Source organism: Geotrypetes seraphini, chromosome 12 (assembly GCF_902459505.1).
Source record: "Geotrypetes seraphini chromosome 12, aGeoSer1.1, whole genome shotgun sequence".
NCBI classification, from domain to species: domain Eukaryota; kingdom Metazoa; phylum Chordata; class Amphibia; order Gymnophiona; family Dermophiidae; genus Geotrypetes; species Geotrypetes seraphini.
Window position 1 is genome coordinate 120,486,655 of NC_047095.1, and position 25,299 is coordinate 120,511,953.

At 46.5% G+C, this 25,299-nt stretch overlaps 1 protein-coding gene across 1 annotated transcript in view; it reads right to left on the reverse strand.

Moving 5' to 3' along the window:
• Positions 1-25,299, reverse strand: part of LOC117346863 (complement C4-like) — a 55,029-nt gene continuing 29,730 nt past the window's right edge. The window contains exons 18-41 of the mRNA XM_033917032.1: positions 24,583-24,694; positions 24,154-24,224; positions 23,781-23,920; positions 22,797-23,006; positions 21,042-21,093; positions 17,214-17,303; positions 16,253-16,456; positions 15,508-15,583; positions 13,626-13,782; positions 13,227-13,328; positions 12,486-12,654; positions 11,953-12,167; positions 9,233-9,391; positions 8,647-8,706; positions 7,048-7,141; positions 6,627-6,783; positions 5,644-5,734; positions 5,436-5,510; positions 3,687-3,789; positions 2,751-2,840; positions 2,386-2,481; positions 2,217-2,300; positions 1,223-1,355; positions 1-234 (exon numbers count right to left, since the gene is read on the reverse strand). Of these exons, the coding sequence (XP_033772923.1) occupies positions 93-234; positions 1,223-1,355; positions 2,217-2,300; positions 2,386-2,481; positions 2,751-2,840; positions 3,687-3,789; positions 5,436-5,510; positions 5,644-5,734; positions 6,627-6,783; positions 7,048-7,141; positions 8,647-8,706; positions 9,233-9,391; positions 11,953-12,167; positions 12,486-12,654; positions 13,227-13,328; positions 13,626-13,782; positions 15,508-15,583; positions 16,253-16,456; positions 17,214-17,303; positions 21,042-21,093; positions 22,797-23,006; positions 23,781-23,920; positions 24,154-24,224; positions 24,583-24,694 (2,882 nt within the window). The 3' untranslated portion in view covers positions 1-92. The remainder of the gene's footprint in view (positions 235-1,222; positions 1,356-2,216; positions 2,301-2,385; positions 2,482-2,750; positions 2,841-3,686; positions 3,790-5,435; positions 5,511-5,643; positions 5,735-6,626; positions 6,784-7,047; positions 7,142-8,646; positions 8,707-9,232; positions 9,392-11,952; positions 12,168-12,485; positions 12,655-13,226; positions 13,329-13,625; positions 13,783-15,507; positions 15,584-16,252; positions 16,457-17,213; positions 17,304-21,041; positions 21,094-22,796; positions 23,007-23,780; positions 23,921-24,153; positions 24,225-24,582; positions 24,695-25,299) is intronic.

Consider the following 25,299-nt stretch of genomic DNA (forward strand, 5'->3'; position numbering starts at 1 on the left):
TGAATCATATCATGTATTTTATTATTCAGACGAAACACAGAGCAGAGACCAAAGGCTTATGAGAGAAAAGGGAGAGAGGGTGCCTCTGGGATTCACACCATGCAGCCATTACTCTGGTAGCTCTCCATGAATTCCTTGGCCTGGAGACACACATTTCGATTGCGGGTGATCTTGCATTTCTTCTCATCCAGCAGTTCCTCAACCCATGAGGTAGACTCTAAGAGGTACTGCAGCCTACAGGAGACAGGAGGGGCAGGGAGGGAAAGAAACATCCTGAGCTTTGGATTCCATTGTCGCAGTGCAGGAACTTGGAAGCAAGCAAGGGAGCAGAAGGGAATGAAACGCATCCTGAGCTTTGGATTCCATTGCCGCAGTGCAGGAACTTAGAAGCAAGCAAGGGAGCAGAAAGGAATGAAACGCATCCTGAGCTTTGGATTCCAGTGCCACAGTGCAAGAACTTAGAAGCAAGCAAGGGAGCAGAAAGGAATGAAACGCATCCTGAGCTTTGGATTCCATTGTCGCAGTGCAGGAACTTAGAAGCAAGCAAGGGAGCAGAAAGGAATGAAATGCATCCTGAGCTTTGGATTCCATTGTCGCAGTGCAGGAACTTAGAAGCAAGCAAGGGAGCAGAAAGGAATGAAACGCATCCTGAGCTTTGGATTCCATTGTCGCAGTGCAGGAACTAAGAAGCAAGCAAGGGAGCAGAAAGGAATGAAACACATCCTGAGCTTTGGATTCTGTTGCCAAATTGCAATAACCCAGAAGAAATCAAGGGGTTACAGAGAGTGAAACACCCTCAGCTTCGTTTTCTGTTAATTCAGTGAAAGAGCTTGGCAGGATACAAGGGAGCACAGAGGGACTTAAACACATCCTGAGCTTTGGATTCAGTTGCTGCCGTGCAGGAGCCTGGAAAAGAGCAAGGAAGCAGAAAAGAATGAACTACATCTGGAGCTTTGGACTCTGTTGCCAATTGTAATAAACTGGAAGCATGTGGAGGGGTAGAGAGGGAAGGAAATCTCCAGTTTTGTTTTCTGTTGCTGGAGTGAAGGAGCCTGGGAGTGAACTAAGATAAAGGAGCCTGAGAGCAAGCAGAGAAGGAACAAAACCCATCCCGGGCTTTGGACTCTATTTCTAAAGTGAGGAAGCTCAGAACCAAGAGCAGAATGAAACACATCCAAAGCTTAGTGTGCAGGAACCTGGGCAGGTGTGTCGCTGTACTCACTTGCCACTGGGGTCGTACGTGTTCCCATCCTCTCCCATGATCAGATACTCCTTCCCCGTCTCTAGATCCATCTTGCAGGCTTTGCGCTTAATAAAGTGTCGGGTGGCTCCTTCTGTCACCGTTTCATCTTTCGCTGAAGCACAGACAGAGGAGAGAAACAGATTACATCGGAGCCACATCGCAGCGCTACCTTGTTGGGTTTATGATGTTTGTATGTGTGGTTTTATGAGATACAGGTACAAGATCCTTTATCTGAAATTCCATAAACTGAAATTTGACCATTCATTTGTGTTTGAGGTGTTAGTTTGCCTTATTTTGAAATTTTTAAAAAAAGGTTTGGAGGCAATTTTATGGTCTTACGGTCTGTCTTTTTCTGACTTAATATTACCATTTCAAAATCCAAAATGTTCCAAAAAACCAAAATATGCCTGGTCCCAAGAATTTTGGATAAAGGATCTTGTACCTGTATTGTGTGTGTGGTGTGTGTGTGTGTGGTGTGTGGTGTGTGGTGTGTGTGGTGTGTGTGGTGTGTGGTGTGGTGTGTGGTGTGGTGTGTGGTGTGGTGTGTGTGTGTGGTGTGTGGTGTGGTGTGTGTGTGGTGTGTGAGTGTGGTGTGTGGTGTGTGTATTTGTGGGGGGGGTGTGGTGTGTGTGGTGTGTGTGTGTGGTATGTGGTGTGTGTGTGTGTGGTGTGTGTGTGGTGTGTGTGTGTGTGGTGTGTGGTGTGTGTATTTGTGGGGTGTGTGTGTGTGGTGTGTGGTGTGTGTATTTGTGGGGGGGAGTGTGGTGTGTGGTGTGTGTATTTGTGTGTGGTGTGTGTTTTTAAACCTTTGTACATGAAAGAAAAAAGTGTTTGTGAGTTTTTGTGTGTGTAACTCCTCCTGGGACTCCTCTGTCTGAGGTCAGACACTTCCCAGCTAGCCCTGGCCCCAGATGGCACTCGGTGTGAGATTAACCGGGCACGTGTGTGCTTTGTCTTGACAGTGGGTACATACTGTACTGAAGGACCGTGTTGATATGCCCCTCATACACTATGAAAGCGTCCTTCTCTGCCGATGCCATCACCATCACCTTGTACCCTGCCGGCAGACAACAGAGGATGATGTGAAACAAAAGCATGGCGGCTCAGGCATGGGAAAACGCTGCTCGCATGCTGCTCCTTACCATATTTAACCCGGGGGCTGTAGCAGGCGTGGTGCAGTCGCGGGTCCGTGTCCTTCTCATTAATTTCCACTGTCTTCCTCTTGCGTGGGCAGGGGCCTTCGGCAAAGAAAAAGCTATACTAGATTATGTGGAAGGCTAAAATGCTTGATTTCCAAGGTCGACCCCTTCCCCACAGCACCCCATGAGGTGGGGCATTCAGCGGAGTCCCTTCCCCAGAGAGCAGACAATATAATGACCCTGCAGGAAGGGACAGATGTGAGGTCCCTCCCTCCCCCTCCCACACACACTTAGGTACATCAATGGGACGTAGAGCATAGCCTCTGCCTCCCCCCCCCCTGTCCACAGGGGCAAAGGCTCTTACTTACCTTCAGCACACTGGCACACCTCCTCCGAACACAGAGCACTGACCAGGTTACTCTTAGATGGGGCATTATAGGACACAGAGCACTTCTGGTCTGTGGACAGAAATTAACAGGCATTCATACACGCAGCCGTATCACCACAACAATATACAATCTGCAGGAATCATTACTCTTAAAGGTAGGGTTACCAGATTTTACAATTGTACAATCTGTACTCAAGGCCCCGCCCCCCAGCCCCACCCAGTTCCAACCAGCCCCGCCCCCTTCTGCACAAGTCACACCCTGTTCTGCCCAGCTCCGCCCCCTCGACCCGTTGTCGGAGTCGCATCGGGAGGGCATCTGCACACGTGCAGGTGTGAGGTGATGACATCACATGCATGCTAAGTGATTTGCCCAAGATCACGTTTTTGAACCCTGGCTTCACTGGTTCTCTCTAGCTGCCCCTTGAGGATTGGTCTAGTGCAGTGGTTCCCAAAGCTGTCCTAGGGGACCCCCAGCCAGTCAGGTTTTCAAGATATCCCTAATGAATATGCATGAGAGAGATTTGCATATAATGGAAGTGACAGGTATGCAAATCTCTCTCATGCATATTCATTAGGGATATCTTGAAAACCTGACTGGCTAGGGGTCCCCCAGGACAGGTTTGGGAACCACTGGTCTAGTGATTAGAGGAGCTACCTCAGCACCCTGAGGTTGCGAGTTCAATTCCCACTGCAACTCCTTGTGGCTCTGGGCAAGTCACTTAACCCTTCATCGCCCCAGGTACAAAATAAGTACCTAAAATATGTAAACCGCTTTGATTGTGTAAACCATGCAGAGAAAGTGGTATACAAGTGCCACAGGAAATGTGTAGCCCATGAGGATGTTAATTGTCCCTTAAAGGGGGAAAACGATACATTACCCACGACCACGCCAGGATGAACAATCTAGACCACTCACCTGGATCATAGAAGTCATAGAGGGTGGCTGAAGCCGGCTGGATGAGGCCTATGGGCACCTTCTGGACTGCTTCGAAGGAGACACAATCTCGCTCCACTGGAACCTGGAGCCAGAGGGAGGAGAGACACAGGCCCAGCATCCAATTAGGAGAGGGAAAGGGGCCTGGGGAGAGTCACCTGGACCATCATAACTTGAGATATTCCACCACCACCTCCTCCTGCCCTGAGGAAGAACCTGATTGCCTCTCACCCACTGTCATTTTCTCCCCGTATCTCAGGGTCAACAAAATCTTTCTTAGCTGAGGAACAGGTGCTGGTGCCACTCAGCCTCGTCTTGGGTCAGATCACAGTTCTGGCTTGGTGGCAGAAGATGACACCTAAAAGCACCTGTCTCTGACATATCTTCTAGACTCTAGAAGATATGTCAGAGACAGGTGCTTTTAGGTGTCATCTTCTGCCACCAAGCCAGAACTGTGATCTAGAGCAGTGATTCCCAATCCTGTCCTGGAGGAACACCAGGCCAATCGGGTTTTCAGGCTAGCCCTAATGAATATGCATGAGAGAGATTTGCATATGATGGAAGTGATAGGCATGCAAATTTGCTTCATGCATATTCATTAGGGCTAGCCTGAAAACCCGATTGGCCTGGTGTTCCTCCAGGACAGGGTTGGGAATCACTGCTCTAGAAGATATGTCAGAGACAGGTGCTTTTAGGTGTCATCTTCTGCCACCAAGCCAGAACTGTGATCTGACCCAAGACGAGGCTGAGTGGCACCAGCACCTGTTCCTCAGCTAAGAAAGATTTTGTTGACCCTGAGTTGACACTGTTCTAGAGAATGACACAGTGACAAAATTAATTACCGTCCCCGTCCCCGCGGATAACCGCGGGAAATAATCCCATGTCATTTTTTAGCGTCTATTTCAGCCTCAGTCCTTCTATACCAGCATTCTTCAAAGCAAAGCTTGCGGGTCAGTGGTTGTGGCCATTCATACTCTGATTCTTCCCTCTCTCCATAAAGAATGACATGAAGATGGTTTACTGCGGTTATCCGCGGGGACGGGAACAGTGATGAATTTTGTCACCGTGTCATTCTCTATCTTCTACTATTTCTGTCTCTTGTGCTCCCCAGTGGCCATCTCTCGTAAACATCACATCTCCTACACCAGTGTTTTCCACCCCAGTACTGGAGGACCACCAGGCCAATTGGGTTTTCAGGCTAGCCCTAATGAATATGCATGAAAAAGATTTGCATATACTGGAAGTGACAGGCATGCAAATCTGCTTCATGCATATTCATTAGGGCTAGCCTGAAAACAAGATTGACTTGGTGGTCCTCCTGGATAGGGTTGAGAACCACTGTCCTACACCATCTCTTGTGACTATAATGCGCCCCCCCTAGTGGCCATCTCCTACACCATCGCTTGTGACTAAAATTCACCCCCTAGTGGACATCTCCTACACCATCTCTTGTGACTAAAATGTGCTCCCAAGTGTTCCAGTTGCTGTTTTTTCTCTTCCCTCAGATGGAGTTTTCCCTGCTCTTTCTTTTGAGGAATGCTTTTGATTTTCTCTTTCAGCTCTGGGAAATGTTTCCCAGTATCTTTGGATTTTGCACAGTACAGGTGGAAATGCTTTTTTATTTTTTTGTCTTGCATTGTGGTCAGTTTATCTGCACATTTCTATTTCTAATTTGTGATTCCTTATAATGTATGCAGTGAGATCTGTCTGCGTTAGGCGTGCATCGCTCACCTTGTCAAAGTACAGCAGGAGCCTCCCGTACTGGTATTCGTAGTGACTGATATATCGATCAGAAAGATCCTTCAGCTGAGAACGAGGAGAAAGGACAAAGTGAGAATCCCTCTATGTGCTGGGAGGCAGAGAACATGATCGGGGGGGGGGGGAGGGGAGAGAGGAAACACAGAGGTACATGAGAAAAGGGGAATGGTTTGCCTCTTACCCGGTTCAGGTCGTCGAAGCTAGGCTCAAAACCACTCAGCATGGTGATGTCTACAATTGCCATGCCAGAGAGCTTCACCTGTGTATCACGGCTACATGGGAGAGACAGGAGACTAATGTCAATAGCACATTACTCATCAGATTTGGGCACTTAGGAGGCGCATTACTCACAAGAGATGATGTAGGAGATGTGCTACTTATGAGAGATGGCCACTAGGGGGCACATATTAGTCACAAGAGATGATGTAGGAGATGTGCTACTTATGAGAGATGGCCACTAGGGGGCACATGTTAGTCACAAGAGATGGGGTAGGAGATGTGATATTTATGAGAGATGGCCTCTAGGGCAGTGATTCCCAACCCTGTCCTGGAGGAACACCAGGCCAATCGGGTTTTCAGGCTAGCCCTAATGAATATGCATGAGAGAGATTTGCATATGATGGAAGTGATAGGCATGCAAATTTGCTTCATGCATATTCATTAGGGCTAGCCTGAAAACCCGATTGGCTTGGTGTTCCTCCAGGACAGGGTTGGGAACCACTGCTCTAGGGGGTACATGTTAGTCACAAGAAATGATATAGGAGATGTGATACTTATGAGAGATTGGCCACTAGGGGGTACATGTTAGTCAGAAGAGATGGTGTAGGTCTATGGGACATGTGATACTTATGAGAGATGGCCACTAGGGGGCACAAGAGACAGAAGGAGTAGAAGATACTTTAGGAGAGACAGCTGTTACTCATGACACAGTAACCATAAGGTTATAGCAACTATATTCCATAAAATGGGAGCAGACTCCACATGCTAATATACTGTTATACACGCACTCAATGTGGAAACGATGAGACCCAAAAGAATTCTTAACTTATTATTTCTTAAACAAATTGTTCTTTCACATTTCATTAAGTTAAGAATTCTTCTGGGTCTCATCGTTTCCACATTGAGTGCGTGTATAACAGTAACCATAAGGGATATGTTACTTACGAGAGACAGACAGTGTAGAAGATGCTTTTCTCCTTGGTTTTCTCTGGTTTCTGCGTGCTCCGGCGCTGCCTGCGCAGGTCATACCATTGAATGCGTGGCAATGGCTCATCTGCAGACTCCTCTCCGTAATCGTAATTATAATCCTCCTCAATCTCCTCTGAGAAATTAGACACGTGATTTGAGAGTTAATGGTGAATACCAGAAAGGGCAGTGGTGTTACTGGGGTATATTGGGAGGATGTGTAATGTTACTAGGATATAATGGGGAAGGAAGCAGTGTTGCTGGGGTATATTGGGAGGATATTTAATGTTCCTGGGATAGACTGGGAAAGGAAGCAGTGTTATTGGCGTATATTGGGATGGTGTGTAATATTACTGGGATATATTGGGAAAGGGAGCAGTGTCACTGGTAAAGCACTTACTGGTGTATTTGACCTCACCACTGACATCAACCTCCAGTTTTAAATGCTGACAGGTATTATTTTCCACCTGCAGCACCCTGTACAGCTTCAGAATCTGAAACAGGAAGGAGAAGGTTCATTTTTAGATAAAGAGGAAGTGCCAGGACTGGGGGAAATTCCATCCTCTGGGCTTCAGGACCTCAGTGACCTGCTACTTTCACTCAGCCTTCATGACTAGGGTTGCATAACAGCAGAACCTATGGGATCCAGCTCTCCCTGACGGTGACACCCTGGAGGCACTATTTTCTAAGAAAGCTGAGGAGGGATACACGGAGGTGCCAGTTAGGCTTTCCAAGACCAACAAGGGCGACTTTAGACATATTCAGGCCCCCCAAAGCCCACCAGTAGGCTGTGTCGCCTTCAGCTTTAGACAGCTGTTGAGGCCCTTAGAGTATCGAGGCCCAAGGCAGTTGACCGACTGGCTCCCACAGACGTGCAGTTTGGAAATAGCTCTAGGAGAGGAATGGCCAGCAGGAAAAAGGAAGTGATAATGCCTCTGTATAAGTCTCTGGTGAGATAGGGTTGCCAGATTTTCCAATCGAAAAATCCAAACCCCCTAGACCAGGGGTGTCAAAGTCCCTCCTCGAGGGCCGCAATCCAGTCGGGTTTCCCCAATGAATATGCATTGAAAGCAGTGCATGCAAATAGATCTCATGCATATTCATTGGGGAAATCCTGAAAACCCGACTGGATTGCGGCCCTCGAGGAGAGACTTTGAAACCCCTGGTCTAGGGGGTCCGGATTTTCCGATTGGCATTATCGCAGAGAGCATGGGAACAGATTTAAAGATCTCAACATGTATACTTTGGATGAAAGGTGGGCGACATCAAATACCTCCATAAGAGGCGAGTCTTTCAATTGAAGCACTGGAATGAGGGGGCAGAGGATGGAGGCGAAAGGTGACACGGTGGCATAGCGAGGGCGAGAGGTGCCCGGGGCACTGGCGCCCCTCCCCCATCCCTCTTCAACATTTCCCAGGGCCAGCAGCAACCCCAACCTGCTGCTTGCAACCAGCGTCGGCTCTTCCTCCGATGTCACTTCCTAGGTGCAGGTCCAGGAAGTGACGTCGGAGGAGGAGCCAACGCTGGCACGAGTAGCAGGTTGGGTTTACTGCTCATACCATGAACGTTACAGCGGTACAAAGGAAGGGGCGCACGGTAGTGGGAGGGGGCAGGGAAGGAGCATGGGGCGGAGGGGAGGACACGAGCTGGCGCCTCCGCCAAGACAGTGCCCGGGGTGGACCATCCCCCCACCCCCACTCCCCCTTTACTAAAAGACTCAGAAGTAACCTAAGGAAATACGTCTTCACAGAAAGGGTGGTGAATTAGTGGATTGGCCTCTGGTTGATGTGATAGAAACGAAGACTGAATCTGAATTCAAGAAAGTTTGGAACAAGTGCGTAGGATCCCCACTGGACAGACTACCAGGTCTTTATCGGCCTTCATTGTGCTCTGTTTCTATTTTCTTACTAATGATTTCTAAAGGCATCACAGCATAAGACCCATAAAGTAATGGTCAGAACTCTGCCCTGGAGTCGACCAATCTGGAGCTTACACTCACCGTTAGCGTGCCTTTGCCTTGGCCGTTCACATCCACGTGCAGAGAATTGCCCAAGCCAAACTAGAAAAGACAAATCAATTAGTGTCCCAAATCGGTAACAATAATTTGTTCTGGTGACTGGGAAAGCCTAATTAAGACATACGCCGTGTTATCAACCGGGTCCCAAATAGAGTGACTCACGAGCAGAGTCGGTGGCAGAGCTGGGGTTTAGAACTGAGGCACAGGGAGACAAAGGCCCTCGCCCCAAGATTGCGCAGATTGAGTGTCTGAACTGGGGATTAGAACTGAAGCATAGGGAGACACAGTGACTCATCTGAGATCACTCATAGTGCTGAGTCTTCAGCTCCTGACCCAACACTTCCCCTGAATCATAATCCAGTGTACCAGCTGCTTAACCCTGGTACCTTCCAAGCACGTACAAGCAATATTTCATGAAGTTCTTCACAAGCATGTTACTATGTGGAAGGGGCACTGTCCTTCTCTAGAATTATAAAAAGATTTTGAGATGCTCCTCTCTGTATGAGGGGGGAGAGGAGGCTGAGGCAGACCCCCCAAAGGAAGAGGATCTAGTAGGCTCTACCCTCACCTGGAGTTCCTCTTGGACCTGATTAGTGGACCTCTGCAGTTGAATTTTCTTCTCGGTCTGCCGCCCTGGAGATCTGATGGTGATCCCCAAGTTCACCGCCTCATTGGTGAATGTATTGATCCAGTATTGAGAGAGGGCCTCCAGAGCCACCACCGTGTCCTGAGGAAAGGGTTTGCAATGTTAACTCCGGGGCATTCTCCAGCATGCTCACCCACCTCTTCATCCCCTCACCCACAGTTCCAACACAGAGTCATTATTAGGTAGGTCATGAAGTCAAACTTGACTTCTACATTGGCATCAAGGATGCAATCACCATCATTGAGGTCCAAACAATCTCCCCATCACCTTCATCCTGAATCCATACTCATCTTCGTAACTATTGTAATATCACATACAAACCCACTGTCAGAGAATCACTGCAAGAGGGGGCTGGAAGGGACCCCAGAAGGTCATCTAAAACCAGAGAAATGTAGACCAAGATAAGGATAGAAAGGAACATAGAAAGCATCTCCAGGTGGAAACAGACCTTGGACGTCATTGAGCCCATCAACGTGTCGCCAATGAGCCCATTGACTTGCCGTCATTGAGCCCATCAATTTGATGTCATTGAATCCATCAACGTGTCGCCATTGAGCCCATCGACTTGCTGTCATTGAGTCCATCAACGTGTCGCCATTGAGCCCATAGACTTGCTGTCATTGAGCCCATCGACTTGTCGTCATTGAACCCATCGACTTGTCTCCAGTAAAGATCAACTCACTTGTTTCACAATTTCTGGGCCGTTAATCAACGTCTCTTGCTTTGTGCTAACCATATGATGCTTTCTCTTCTTTTTTCACTATTTGTCTTCAGAGTTATGATTGTGTTTTGTAAGATTTTATATACTATATTAGTTTATAATGATGTTGACCACTATGATAGTGTTTTGCTTTTTTTTGTAAATTGTTGTGATGCTCTACTGGCCACCCAGCGGTATATCAAGTTTTAATAAAGATACGATAAGAAATATATTGGGTTAAATATTTAGCATGCCCACTGTGGGCAGAATTAGCTTTGAACATTCAATGTCAGGCTATGTCCAGGCACTGTCACTGAATACAAGTGGCCTGGATTGGCCACCTTGAGAACGGGCTACTGGGTTTGATGGACCATTGGTCTGACCTAGTAAGGCTATTCTTAAGTTCTTATCCAGGACTAAATTTTTATATGTAAGTTCCAACTGATTAATAAGGTTTTATGCAGCTGAATAGCTGCTCCCCCAATTATAATCCCCCTCCAGAACAAGATGCAGCTTTGGAGTACTTTGAGTCTTGTCATTTCCATGTGGCAGCCACTGGGGGCAGGAGTGAGTGGGGTTGCTCCTTCCCACCTTCACCCCCACCAGACAACCACGGACTTTATGAAGGCCCAAGGTGGAGCTGAGTGGAGGGGGGGAATACATATGGACCTTGGAGGAGGGATCTTGCTCATTGGAGGGGGGTGGGGGTGGGACAGAAGGGGTTTGCAAGACTTCAGGTTAGAGTCCAGAAGTTAACTGGCATTAGCCAATGTTCAAAGCAGTAATCCACCATTGATCACCATGCAATTAAACTTTGGAATTTGTCACCAGAGAATGTGATGAAAGCAGTTAGCATAGCAGGGATTAAAAAAAAAAAAAAATTGGATAACTTCCTAAAAGGAAAGTCCATAAGCCATTATCAAGATGATCTTGGGGAGATTGACTGCTTATTCCTAGGATAAGCAGTATAAAATCAATTTTAATCTTTGGGACCTTGCCAGGTACTTGTGAGCTTGGTTGGCCACTGATGGAAAAAGGATACTGGGCTTGATGGACGTTCATTCTGTCCCAGTATGGCAACTCTTATGTTCTTATGTGATCCAGGTACAGGACAATCAAGCCATTGTGACATTACTGCTGAGGCTGGCTCTTAGGCATTGGTGGAATGAGGCTTTATGACATCACAATCTCAGCTCTGGAATGTTGCTGCTTTTTGGGTTTCTGGGACTTGGGACCTGGATTGACCACTGTTGGAAACAGGATACTGGGTTTGATGGACGTTCATTCTGTCCCAGTATGGCAACTCTTATGTTCGAGCCATTGTGACATCATTGCTGAGATTGGCTCTTAGGCATTGGTGGAATGAGGCTTTATGACATCACAATCTCAGCTCTGGAATGTTGCTGCTTTTTGGGTTTCTGGGACTTGGGACCTGGATTGACCACTGTTGGAAACAGGATACTGGGTTTGATGGACGTTCATTCTGTCCCAGTATGGCAACTCTTATGTTCGAGCCATTGTGACATCATTGCTGAGATTGGCTCTTAGGCATTGGTGGAATGAGGCTTTATGACATCACAATCTCAGCTCTGGAATGTTGCTGCTTTTTGGGTTTCTGGGACTTGGGACCTGGATTGACCACTGTTGGAAACAGGATTTTGGGCTTGATGTACCTTTGGTCTATTCCCAATATAGCAATTTTTATGTTTTTATTTCAGATATACCCATCGCCCTCACCGTCATCCCATCAGCCTCAGCGGCACCCCTTTCATCTTCATGGTTCTGTAGCATCTGAGGCCCAAGCTTGGCACAACATTCATCCTGACGGAACATACGGGTGGCATAATTTCCATCCCACCCTCCCCTGAAGCTGAGTTTTCCCTGCTCGGTCTAAGTGACCCTCTTGCTCCTGAGCTACGATCAACAGGTGTGGAGCCGATACCTGCGTGGATTTCAAGCCGCCGCCATAGTTCTGTTCCTCCGTCAGCCACCTGACGATCCTGTTGGCCGCAGCTATGTCGTTTCTCTGGAGCATGAACATCAGTGCGTAGGACGTGGCCTCCACAGAGATGGCGCTGGCGCTGGGGACGCGATCCTTCTTTTGCTCCTCCTCCAACCTGAGTTTACTCTCGGAGTCCCAGTACAAAACATTCTGGTCTAGGGATGGACAGAGAGAAAGGAGGCAGCCATCAGCGTACAGTTTATTGACAAAACAGGTAACGTTGTACCCGAAAACCTTTCGTGAATTTTCAGTGGGATCCTAAAATCTGACAAATTTCTCTGAATGGACCTAGCCAGGAAAAACACAAGTAACTGAAAAAAACCCAAACAAGGGTCTTTTACATTCATTACTCTCAACATTAAACAGAATCAGTAGCACAGGTCTGGGGAGATAAAGTAATTCTGCCACAGCTCAGTCGTACAAATTTAATGCCAGAGCTGGGGATTAGAACTCAGGGTGGTGCTGCATCTGACCTGCGATCTCTGTGGCGTACGTCATCAGTATGCTGCGTGCCTCTTCTTTGGCAGCAGGGTCGTGCGATGCCAGGGACAGGGCGTACGCGGAGATAGCGATGGCGTACGGGCGGAAGAGCCCGAGCAGGCGCTGCTGAAGAAAAGCTGTGGCATCCTTAATGCTTTTTCTCTGAGAGCAAAAGAGAAGGGGGAGACTGGTGAGAAAGGGAGAAAGACTAAGATAGAGGAAAAAAAAAACCCAGATAGCGAAATGCGGACAACGAGAGAGAAAGAGAAAGTCACAGGGAGAAAGATGCACATACACATGGACCCAGGAAGACAGAAACAGACACATACATAGAAAGACTATGAGAGACGGAGAGCGAGACAAAGGGAAACAAAGAGAGACAGACAGACAGGAAACACACACACACACACACACAGAAATTGCAAGTTTGGTTGCCAACTGGTTCCAGATTCAACTGACAGGGTTGATCCAGTCCAGATTTTGCCCCGTTGCATGCAGGGGCTTGTAGTTCTGATTTTCCAAAGATAAAGCAAGGCTACAGAACTCTGCATGCAATGGGGTAAAACCCAGGACTGGATCAACCCTGTTGGGTGAATCTGGAGCCAGGTGGTAACTCTAATTGGAAGAGACAGGGAGTGAGAGACAGAGGCAAACAGACATTGAGATAAAAACTCATGGACTGGGGGAAAGAGAGAGAGCGAGAGAGCCACGGGCAGGGTACAGGATTTCTATACCAGGGCGCCAGGGTCTTCCTTGTGGACAGGGAGGGCGTGGTGCAGAGCTATGGTCACGAACGCTGTGAGGGTCACATCCCCTTCAAGGCCTCCAACACCCCCCTAAAAAGACACAGAGAAACACAAACAGATTCACATCAAAGATCACCAGAGCCTAGGAGACAGAGGTGGATAGAGACACCCCTATATTTTCATGTGAGACGTTCAGGCTGAGAGAAAAGAAGGAGCCTGGGAGAGAAATGGAAGGCCGGGACTCACCTGTATCTCCCTGTAATACAACAGTGGGACCTATACAGAGAGTAGGGAGTAAGGCGAGGCGAGCTGCTGGATGGGGGGGGTAATGAGATGGGGCAGGAAGTGAGGTGAGGGGGTTTGAGATGGGGGAAGTTGGGGACTTGCCTGCATCTCCCTGTGGTACACCGGGTGGGGGTCATAGAACTCTCCGGTGGGTTTCTGATTAGACAGCAGGAAGGTTACCGCTTTCTTAATATGATCGTCATCCACATTCATATACTCCCGGCAGAGGGACAGCACCTTTGCCACAAAAGCTGTCAGCCTAGAGGAAAAGAAGAGAAAGCGTTAAGACCCTGGGCTCATAAGAGGGTCACAGTGTGTTAGCGGCAACAGACAGGGAGTGATTGAAGCGATCGATCCCAGGGAGGGATTATGAGTAGCAGGGGCTTAACATCTCTCATCCATCTCTAAACATTTGGCTTCTAAATGCAGGGACAGAGGCCGCCGAGGCATCTTCGAGGGCCACAGGATATGAGGAATTTCTTGCACACACTGTATGGATGTCAGAGGCAACCTTGGGAAGGCAGAGTGAAGCAGAGTGGTCGATTCTCCTAGTAAGCCTGCCTGCCACACATCTTCGGAAAAGTCAACGAAATGGGGCTTTTAACATGGAGAGAGAGAGACAGGGATCTGGGGGTCCATGATTAACCCCAAACCACAATGAATCATCAGAGTTGTATACTGACCAAGCAAATGTAATTAATTACTGTACTTAAGTAAAAGTGTTGATACTTTTACTTGCCAAGAAGTACAGGATACCATTTGTTACTTTTACTAAAGTAATAATTTTGCCAATTTGTACTGCTTTTACCTAGTTACATTTGATGCTTCTAGACGGGAGATGTTCATGACAATTCCTCATTACATCGAATGAAAGAGCCAAACTGGGAACAGGATTTTGCTCTCGCAAAGCTCGTCATGCAAACAGCGGATCATTTCATCTTCAAAGTTGCTGTTCGGTGAATAGAGCCTATAACCGTGTATCTCAAACTGTCTGTCTCCTGAGATTTCAGGTGTGCCGCGGTGCGCTGGGGAGGAGGAGAGGCGCCAGCTGACTGATATAGGACGCGCCTCTCGTGGCAAGGGGCACGCCCTGTAGGCAATCAGTGGGCGCCAGACCTAGCCTTCTCTCTGGCGTCTCAGGGCCCACCTGGAGGGCCTTCACACACATGTGGACATCGACACGATAATGTCACGCATGGGTGTGATGTCATCACGGCGAAATCCGCGCACTTCCAGGTGCCTCGAGCCACAGCTCGAGAAAGTTGGCTAGGAGGTGCCTATGTTCGAACTGGTTAGATGAGCTGGACCACTTTAAAGCGGAGATGAAGCTGAAGCTGGTTGCGATTTTTCATGAAGACATTGTAGTTACCGTACTTTCACTTTTTACTCAAAAAGTGTTATTTTAGGCATTTTCTCCCCTTGTTAGAAAACTGTAGCGTGGTTTTTAGCGTCAGCCGCAGAATTCCCATGACCTTCGGAGCTGTTACCGCCGTGGCCAACGCTAAAAGCCACGCTATGGCTTAGTAAAAGGAGGAGGGGGAGGAGTTAATAAATAGTGTCTACAAATATAAAAGTGTGGCAACCTTTTGAAGATCCCTCATATAAATGGCGCTTAGCTTCTAGGTGCCGAGGAGCGCAATTGTCTAACCGCTGGGTGCTGGTAGGTGTTGAAACCTATGCCAGGATTTTCTTCGCCTAAATCTAATCTAATCTAATCTAAACCTTAGTGCCTAAGTCAGGTGCCCAAAATCCAGCCAGAATTCACCCCTAGCCGCACCTACTTTCTGGAGTAGACGTCTCCGTTGAACCGGTAGGTGATTGCCATATTAGTCACCTTCCAAGCTATTCTTTAATTGCTTTTCAATTAACAATGCCAATTAAGCCTAATTGAATTATTAATTTAGGTAACTAGATTGGCGAGGCATGCAGAGCTAAAGAATCTGGGCCTAAATGCATAATCTGAAGCCAAGGGGCAGATACCCACCAGGTGCTGCTAGGGGTGTGGATCCAGGCTCCATATGAGCCGTCTGCCTTCTGGAACGTTAAGATCCTGGTATAACCTGAAACAGAGCACAGACATGTCACCGTATGCATGTATGTATGTGTGTAGTACGGACATGTCACCGTGTGCGTGTGAAGTACAATCATGCCACCATGTATGTGTATGTGTGTAGTACGGACATGCCACCGTGTGCGTGTGAAGTACAATCATGCCACCATGTATGTGTATGTGTGTAGTACGGACATGTCATCGTGTGTGTGTGTGTGTGTGTGTGTGTGTGAAGTATAAACATGCCACCATGTATGTGTATGTGTGTAGTACGGACATGTCACCGTGTACGTGTATGTGTGTGCATGTAGTACGGACATGTCACTGTGTGTGTGTGTGTGTGTGTGTGTGAAATACAAACATGCCACCATGTATGTGTGTGCATGTAGTATGGACATGCCACCGTGTACGTGTATGTGTGTGCGTGTAGTACGGCATGTCACCGTGTACGTGTATGTGTGTGCGTGTAGTACGGACATGTCACCGTGTGTATGTGTGTGCGTGTAGTACGGACATGTCACCGTGTGTATGTGTGTGTGTGTAGTACAGACATGCCACCTTGTGCATGTATGTGTGTGCGTGTAGTACGGACATGCCACCGTGTGCATGTGTGTGTGTAGCATGGACATGTCACTCTGTATGGGTGAGTGTATGCGCATGCATGCACCACAAAACCTACCTGATTCCATAGTTTTTCGTGCCTCGATCTTCCGCTCTGGGTTCAGACTGATCCACTGCTCGGTTTCGTCCAGGTATTTCATGGCATAGACACCGGGTGCCATGTATATCATGGTCTGCTCTGCGCAGCCGGTTGGCACACGGATCAGGCGGCTGACCCCGTCCGCAGAAAGGCTATTATTAACTGTCTCCAGTGCACTGTCAGCTGCAGTCAGGGGTTTCGAGTTGGGGGTCAGGGACCAGCACCAGAAGGAGTGAAAGAGAAGGAAAATGTTTTACTGGGTTGAATTTTATGTGGCAGGCCAGCCTCAACTTCAAACTCATATAAACTGGACTTGGGGGGTAATACATGCAAGATAACGAAATTCAAGTATTCATCCTTCGGGAAAGAAAGAGTGATTCAAGCAGAATCTGGGCCTGACTGCCTTGTCAGTGTCACCCACCAAATGTGCTGCCTTGAAGGAAGGGAAGGAGAGATGCTGGATATCTCCAAAGGGGTTAGGGAAGAAGAGAGGCTGGACCACAGACCACTAAACCTAAGGCTGACTGTTCTGTGGGCAGCCCAGGTTCAGAGTTGGCACTTATAGGGTTAAGTCCGGCATTATCCTGATGTAAAGCTGCCTGTGACTTAAAAAAATCGCTCGTCACTGTCGCCTGAATATCTGTCCTAAAGAGTTTCCACATAAGAACGAGCAAGAAAAACTCCATTTGGAAAATGAAAAAACCGAATAGCTAGAACTTCAAAATCCGTCATCTCCTGCCGCCATGCCAGAACCTTGATCTGACAGAAGGTGACACCGAATAGCACCGGGACCTGCCTTCTTTTCTGTCCTGTCTGTAATTCTTTCTTTCCACGGCTTTGTTTTTGCCTGAGCAGCACCTGAACAAATTCCCAGGGCCAGAAATTGTCTTGAATCTGAATCTAGGGGGGGGGAGGAGAAAGCCAGAGAGCTGACGCTCACCGCTGATTCGGACACTCATGCTGAAATCGCCGTCCGGGATTAGGTTGGAAGGAATCTCCCCTGCGATCTGCAGAGATCGACCACTGGAAACTGTGAACGTAAAGAAAGAGAGTCAAACTAGGGCAGTGTGGGTGCACAGGTTGGGGGTTCAAACTCATGCTGCTCCTTATGACCCTGGGCAAGTCACTTAATCCCCCCCCCCATTGCCCCCAGATACATTAGGGAAAAATACTAGAGTCCCTGAATAAATTCATGTAAACTGTCCTGAGCTCCCCTGAGAGAACAATATAGAACATTGAATAAATGGTGTGAAAAGTTTTAGCCTCTGGTATTGTGATGTCATAATGCCTCATTCCACCAATGAGAGCCAACTTCATCAGTGATGTCACAATGGCTTGACTGTCCTACACAGTACTTCCCCTCGCGAATTTTGAAAAACCATGAGTACGGTTTTTCGTGAGGGAGACTGGAGAGGGCAGCGGGAGAGGCAGGAGAGAGCGGCCGGAGCGCCGGCGAGTGAAGTAAAAATCACTCGCGGTATGCTCCAACCGCCTCTTCCTGCACTAAAGTCAGGCCTCACCAATCAGGAGCTGCGTGTCAAAGCAGCTTCTGATTGGTGAGGCTCGACTTTAGTGCAGGAAGAGGCGGTCGGAGCAAACCGCGAGTGATTTCCTTCACTCGCCGGCGCTCCGGCCGCCCTCTCCTGCTTCTCCGGCTGCCCTCTCCCGCTCGGTCATTTGCGGTCGGAAAATACCTCGAATGACCGGGAACGTGAATCGCCGACCGCGAATGACCGGGGGGGCACTGTACTTGGTTCACTTTTAGAACATTTTGATTTCTAGGGTGGCGCCGTGGTTAAAGCTACTTCCTCGGCACCCTGAGGTTGTGGGTTCAATCCTACGCTGCTCCTTCTGACCCTAGGCAAGTCACCTAATCCCCCCTTTGCCCCAGGTATATTAGATAGAGTGTGAACCCACCAGGACAGACAGGGAAAATGCTTGAGTACCTGAATAAATTCATATAAACCGTTCTGAGCTCCCTGGGGAGAACGGTAAAGAAAATTGAATAAATAAGAATAACGTCTATAGAACATTACTATAGCAAGCAGAACAGGAAAGAGAAAGCTTCACTTTTAATTTTGGAATTCCTTTCTGATTAATGAATTATAATTTTTTTATTATGGTATATCGCTGAGATTTAGCGATGCCATAGTTTGGCGACTCATCAAATTTTTTTTTTTTTTCCCATTATTTTTTATTTTCAAATTTTACATAAAGTGTACAAAATATTAAAATACAATTGATAAATACATAGTATCACTTTTATATCTAATACATTATATATCTAAATTTGATTTTTCCCCTCTCCCTCCCCCCACCCTTTTATTACTTTAATATAATATTTTTAATTTTCAAATTTTACATAAAATGTACAAAATATTAAATTACAATTGATAAATACACAATATCATTTTTATATCTAATACATCATATTCTAAATATATTTATATCCCCTCTCCCTCCCCCCACCCTTTTATTATTTTTCATTCATACATATTGTATAACATATTATAACATATTATGTAAATATTATTTTTATTACCCCCCCTCTATGTGCGTCATAAAAATTATACTTAAAAGAAGAAAAGAAGAAGAGAAATCTTAATATTTATTCATTGCAGTATTTTGTCAATGGCCCCCATATTTTTATGAATTTAGTATATGTCCCTCTTTGTATTGCTATTGTTCTTTCCATTTTAAATATGTGACATATTGTATTCCACCAAAATGTATAATTTAGGTTATTATAATTCTTCCAATTATTGGTTATATGTTGAATGGCAACCCCTGTCATTATTAATAAAAGCTTGTTATTTTCTGGTGAAATTTGACTATTTTTCCTCATCATCATTCCAAATAATACCGTATCATATGATATTGCTATATGATTTTCCATTAATTTGTTAATTTGACTCATCAAATTTTTAATAAAGATAAAGAATGTGAGAGTGGCCAATATAGGACTAGCATTGTAACATAGTAGATGATGGCAGATAAAGACCCGAGTTTTCCTTGCCATTTTCAGGGCACAGACCCGGGCACTGGCCTATCTGTTCAGCCACAATCAGGGCATGGACCGCAGAAGTCTGCCCAGCACTGGTTTTGCTTCTCAATTACTGCCATTGTCATCTAGTCATCACTAAGCTTGTTTGGTTCCATGCTTCCCATACAGGATTCTTTTGTGTTTATCCCGCAGTGAAAACCATCCCTGTGTCATCCTTTAAGGAGAGAGGGAAGAATCCGAGTCTGAATGGGCCCAGCCACTGACCCTCAAGCCTTGCATTGAAGAATGCTGGTGTAGAAGGACTGAGGTTGAGATAGTCACTAAAGAATGACAGTCTCTGGTATCCCAGAGCAGAGATTGTGATGTCATAATGCCTCATTCCACCAATGCCTAAGAGCCAACCTCATCAGTGATGTCACAATGGCTTGACTGTCCTATACTTGGCTCACATAAAAATCAGAGTATGAATGGGCCCAGCCACAGACCCTCAAGCCTTGCATTGAAGAATGCTGGTGTAGAAGGACTGAGGTTGAGATGGACACTAAAGAATGACATGGAATGGTTTCCCATGGTTATTCTCAGAGACGGAGAAGGGGACAAATTCAGTCCCTGTGCTACTATTTGGGGTTCCAGAATCTTGCATACTCTTTGAGGTTCTGGAATGTTGCTACTGTTTGAGGTTCTGGAATCTTGCGTACTCTTTGAGGTTCTAGAATATTGCTACTATTTGGGGTTCTGGAATCATGCTTACTCTTTGAGATTCTGGAATGTTGTTACTATTTGGGGTTCCGGAATGTTGCGTACTCTTTGAGGTTCTAGACTATTGCTACTCTTTGGGGTTCCGGAATTTTGCTTAGTCTTTGTGGTTCTAGAATATTGCTACAATTTGGGGTTCCGGAATCTTGCGTACTCTTTGAGATTCTGGAATGTTGCTACTGTTTGGGGTTCTGGAATCTTGTGTACTCTTTGAGGTTCTGGAATGTTGCTACAATTTGGGGTTCCGGAATCTTGCGTACTCTTTGAGATTCTGGAATGTTGCTACTGTTTGGGGTTCTGGAATCTTGTGTACTCTTTGAGATTCTGGAATGTTGCTACTCTTTGGAGTTCTGGAATCGTGCTTACTCTTTGAGATTCTGGAATGTTGCTACTATTTGGGGTTCTGGAATCTTACTACTCTTTAAAGAGAGCGGGAAGAATCAGAGTCTGAATCGGCCCAGCCACTGACTCTCAAGCTTTGCGCTGAAGAATGCTGGTGGAGAATGACTGAGGTTGAGATAGACACTAAAGAATGACATGGGATTCTTTCCCACGGTTATCCACAGAGACGGAGACAAATTCTGTTGCCATGTCATTCTTTATGCACATTTTTGAATTCTGCTACCATTTTCATCTCCACTGGGAAGGCATTTTGGACACTTGCCGTGAAAAAGTACTTCCTGATATTATTATTCCTGAATCAGTAAATTCATATCCTCTAGTTCTACCACCTTCCCTCCCCTGGAAAAGGTTTATTTATACATTAATACCTCTCCAAGATTTGATGCCTGTGTCATATGCCTCCTGTTTCTCCTTTCCTCCAGGGCATACAACTTCAGGTCATGAAGTCACTCCTTGTACTTCTTGTACCGCAAACGCCATACCGCTCTCGTCATGGTTCTCTGAACTGCTTCAAGTCTTTTTTACACTGTACTCAGATCAGAGAGACCCTCTCTATTACCCCTCCCCCCTCATCCCACCCAGCACAGCTCCAGCCCCAGCACTTACTGGCAGAGTCCAGCTGGTACGTCTTCTCTTCCAGTTTGGAAATACCCTCCCTCTAGAGGGGAAGAAAGCACATGTTAGACAGAGACCCTGGCCAGGGGTCAGACTCTCTCCCTCACTGTGTCTATCTTTTTAGCTACTTTTGTGGTTCCTTGGGTTCTCTCTTTCTATTCTACTAAACCCCCCCACCACACACCCAGGCAGCAATCATAATGCCAGTCCTTTGCCAGTGAGCGGTCTCCCACCAGGAGTTGTACGCATCGTCTCTACAGAATTCCCAGCCCTGCATCAACCTGAAGGAACAAATACAATTTTATTATCAGCATAAATAGCATAAGATCATATATGTAAAGTCCAAGTCTTGTGAATTTTATGGACCCAGCACGGTCCATGTTTCGGCTTCTGTAGAGAAGCCTTCCTCAGGGGTCGGCCCAGTAGATGGCGCTCATATATGATATGATTTTATGTTATTTTTGTTTATAATAAAATTGTATTTGTTCTTTCAGGTTCATGTGTCCTTCTTTGGTTTACCTAGTTTGTTCGGGGGGGGGGGGGGGTCCTTCCTTATGGATTATTTTGTTCTCTGTGTAGAACCACCAGGCAGGTGCTGTCTCTCTTTAAGTCTGTCCCATGTTGGTGCTTTCTCTCTCTTTCCTGTCTGTCCCATGCCAGAGCTGTTTTTTTCTCTCTGTTTGTCTTATGCAGGTGCTGTCTCTCTTTGTACGTCTGTCCAATGCTGATGCTGTCTGTCTGCCTCTGCACTCACCCTTCACATCCCCCCCCCCATTTCTTTCAAACTTTGCTTTGACTTGAACCAAGCCACGTCTAAAATGACTCATTTATAGCTGGCACTTATATAGGTGCCTGGTGGGAACACGCTCCATACGAAACAGAGCTGCCTATTGTCCCTTACAGAACACTAGCATTGCAGTCACATATGCACCCATCTTTAAGCCATAGAGCTGGTGTAAGGGTCTACACCTAATGTGGAAGATGCAGGCGTATCTTTCATGTGTCTGACCCGTCTACCTTCACATTACACGCTACAGAAGCTACGTGTGGATTTATAGAAAAGCATGTGAAGGGATCTGTGACATTCACATACATGAGTCTATACCAGTATTATGCACAAACGCACTACATCTGGCACCTTCTTTATAGAACTTATGTCTCTCCCTTTGTCTGTGTGTGTCTCCTCTGTCCCTTTCTGTCCACATCAGTGTCTCTCTTAGGTCTGTCAGTCTGTCTCTCCCCCCTCACTGTCTCACACGCTTCTCTGTGTGGTTTTCTTCCTTCCTATCTCTCCCTTCTCCCCCAATCTATCCACCCTCCGTCCACCCTCTTTCTCACTTGCTTTTTCTCCCTCTTTCCTTCTCCCTCTTCCTGTTTGTCTATCAACTCATTCTCGCTCACTGTGTCTTTCCCTGTCTATCCACCCTCATTCTCACTAGCTCACTCTCCCTTTCTATATATTTTTTTCTCTCTATCCAATCTGGTTCTTACTCACTGTCTCTCCCTATCTGTCTATTCATCCTCTGTCTCTCTCTATCCACCTGGTTCTCACTCGATTTCTTTCCCCTCACTATCTATCATTCACTTCCTCTCTTTCTATCCACTCTCGTTCTCACTTGCTGTGTCTCTCCATCTGTCTATCTATCCTCACTGCCTCATCTCTATGTTTTTCTTTTTGCTCTCCTCCTCTGTCTCTCATTATTCCCATTTTCCTGGAAGGCAGAAAGGTGAAATGGCTCCTCTCACCACAATGTGCAGGACTTTGGTGATCCGGTCTCCCAATCCCATGCGCCCCCTTGCTTCTACTGTCACAGGCAGGTCAAACTTCCCCATGGGGATGACGGCAAAGGGCACGGGAACTGCAGATCTGGCTGGCACCAGCACGGACTGTACCTTGGGCCCAGTGGCAGTGGCCGGGCTACAAATCCCCTCGGTGTTCTCCATGTGCACATTCACCTGCCAAATGAGGGGAATGAAAAGAAACACTATAAATTATAATAAATAAAATTCACTAATTGAAAAATTTAGTACTGAAGAACTACACCGACTAAGCTCGGAATGTGTTCTGCATAGCTCACACCTCTAGCCTGACAATGCTCAACAGCCACAAAAGAGAACACATCCTGAAAGTTATACTCCACTTTCACTCTGCAGAATCCAAGTGCACAAATCCCACAAGTTGAACTGTGGAGTAGAGAATGACACAGGGACAAGTTTGACCCCGTCCCCATAGGAACTCAATTCCCCTATTCCATCCCCACAAGTTTTGGCACTGTTTTTGTCTCTGCCCTATTCCTGTAAGCTCTAGCTTAACCGCACAAGCCTCGAACGCTTATGATCTTAAAGTGTTTGAAGCTTTTGTAGATGAGGACGGAGATTGCAGGGATGGGGCGGGGACAGGAAAAGAACTCGCGGGGACGGGAAAATGAGTTCCCGCGGGGACGGAGAAAAATTTGTCCCCGTGTCATTCTCTATTGCATACAGCAACAGCCGAGAGGGACACGGGGACAAATTTTTCTCCGTCCCCGCGGGAACTCATTTTTCCGCAGTGAGATGCAAAACAGAGCACTCATGCAATGAGAAGGGGAGCAGAAGAGAAGGGGGACCAGGGAAGACAAAACCAACCCAACCTATGTGTCAGCTCTTCAAATTGTTTGCCAACTGCAAAAGCTCTCTCTCTCTGTTGATGCCTGGGGAGGAGGGGGTACCGTCCCTGTCCAGGGAACTTACGTCAATGTCCTTCTCCAAGTAGTTGTAAAGCACAGGGCGAATTTCCAGTTGTTCAAAGCGTTTGACGGAGTAGGGCAGGCGTAAGTAGATGTGGAAAGGCTTGAAAACTTTCACTTTCATTGGTTCAGCGATACAGATTCCTACAGCACAGAATGGAGTGAAAAGCGCAGGAAAGACGAGGCGAGGGCAGAAGGAATTAGAGTCGGGGATACTGTCCATTATTGCTAGTCAAGATAACATTCACCAGGCACCTGCAGACCCAGGTTCTAATCTCACTTCTTCCACAAGCTCTTATCATGTAATCATCAAACTAATCCAGACAAAAGCTGCAGTGGGGGTGGGGGGGGGGTGTTAGTGTAAGCATCGCACTCACCTCTCCTCACAGACATGCTGACTGCCTGGATCTCCCACGTGGTGATGGAGTCAGGGACATATTCAGTGAGGCTGTGATAATAGAATAATTGTGTCATCATAGTGAGAAGTGAGAAAATGACATCATAGAAGGAGGTAAGATGATGATTTCAGAGGAGAGGCTAAGCAATGATGTCACAGAGGGAAACAAGATGATATCATAGAGGCAAAATAGTGATGTCACACAGAAATAAGATGATGTCAGCGAGAGGCAAAACAATTATAAGGTCATAGATGGAGGCAAGATAATGATGTCATAGAGAGGAGGCTAAATAATTATGTCACAGAGAGGCAAGACGATGTCATAGAGAGGCAAAAAAATGTTGTCACGGAGCAAACCATAACAAAGATGTCTGAGACGGACACATCCAAAAGATTGTTGTATGCTTACATGGCCTTTTCCTTGACAGTGAAGGTTTTCCACATCCAGCTCTCAGTGAAATAGGTCCTGCTCTGTATAGAGCCTTCGTCGATAAAATCCTCATCCTCATCGTCTGCGAATACTGCAGTGGTGGATGAGAGTTACCATGAGGAGGTATTTAGGTTTCTTGCACAAGGGTTGTCACAAAGAAACATTCCTTCACTCTTTTCACGTCAGTAACTCAGAGCCATACTACTTGGGTCTTTAAGTCATCTATAGCTAGAGATACATTCACCTTCCTTGTATCATCAAGGTCCACCAGCTTCAAAATACCGAGAGTTATACATACACCCTCCTCTGGTCGGCAAAGTACTGTATATACAGTGGTGCCTCACACAACGAACTTAATTGGTTCCAGGAGCAAGTTTGTTATGCGAAAAGTTCGTTATGTGAAACGCGTTTTCCCATAACAATACATGTTAAAAAAAATAATTCATTCTGCAGCATAAAATATGCTAAGATGACATAAAAAAAGATACATTTGTCAAAATGGTGAAAATGGTGGTCTTGCTGAGGCCAAACTCTTTTGACGAGGTCACACTGTTTGACCCCACATTCACTCCTTCTAATTATTTCCCGTTTCATTTCAACAGAAATCACCTTCCTGCTTTTTTTAGAAGCCATGATATATAAAAAATATTGAGTTTATCTTAAAAGGACGACTGTATACAGTGAGAGAGGGCAGTT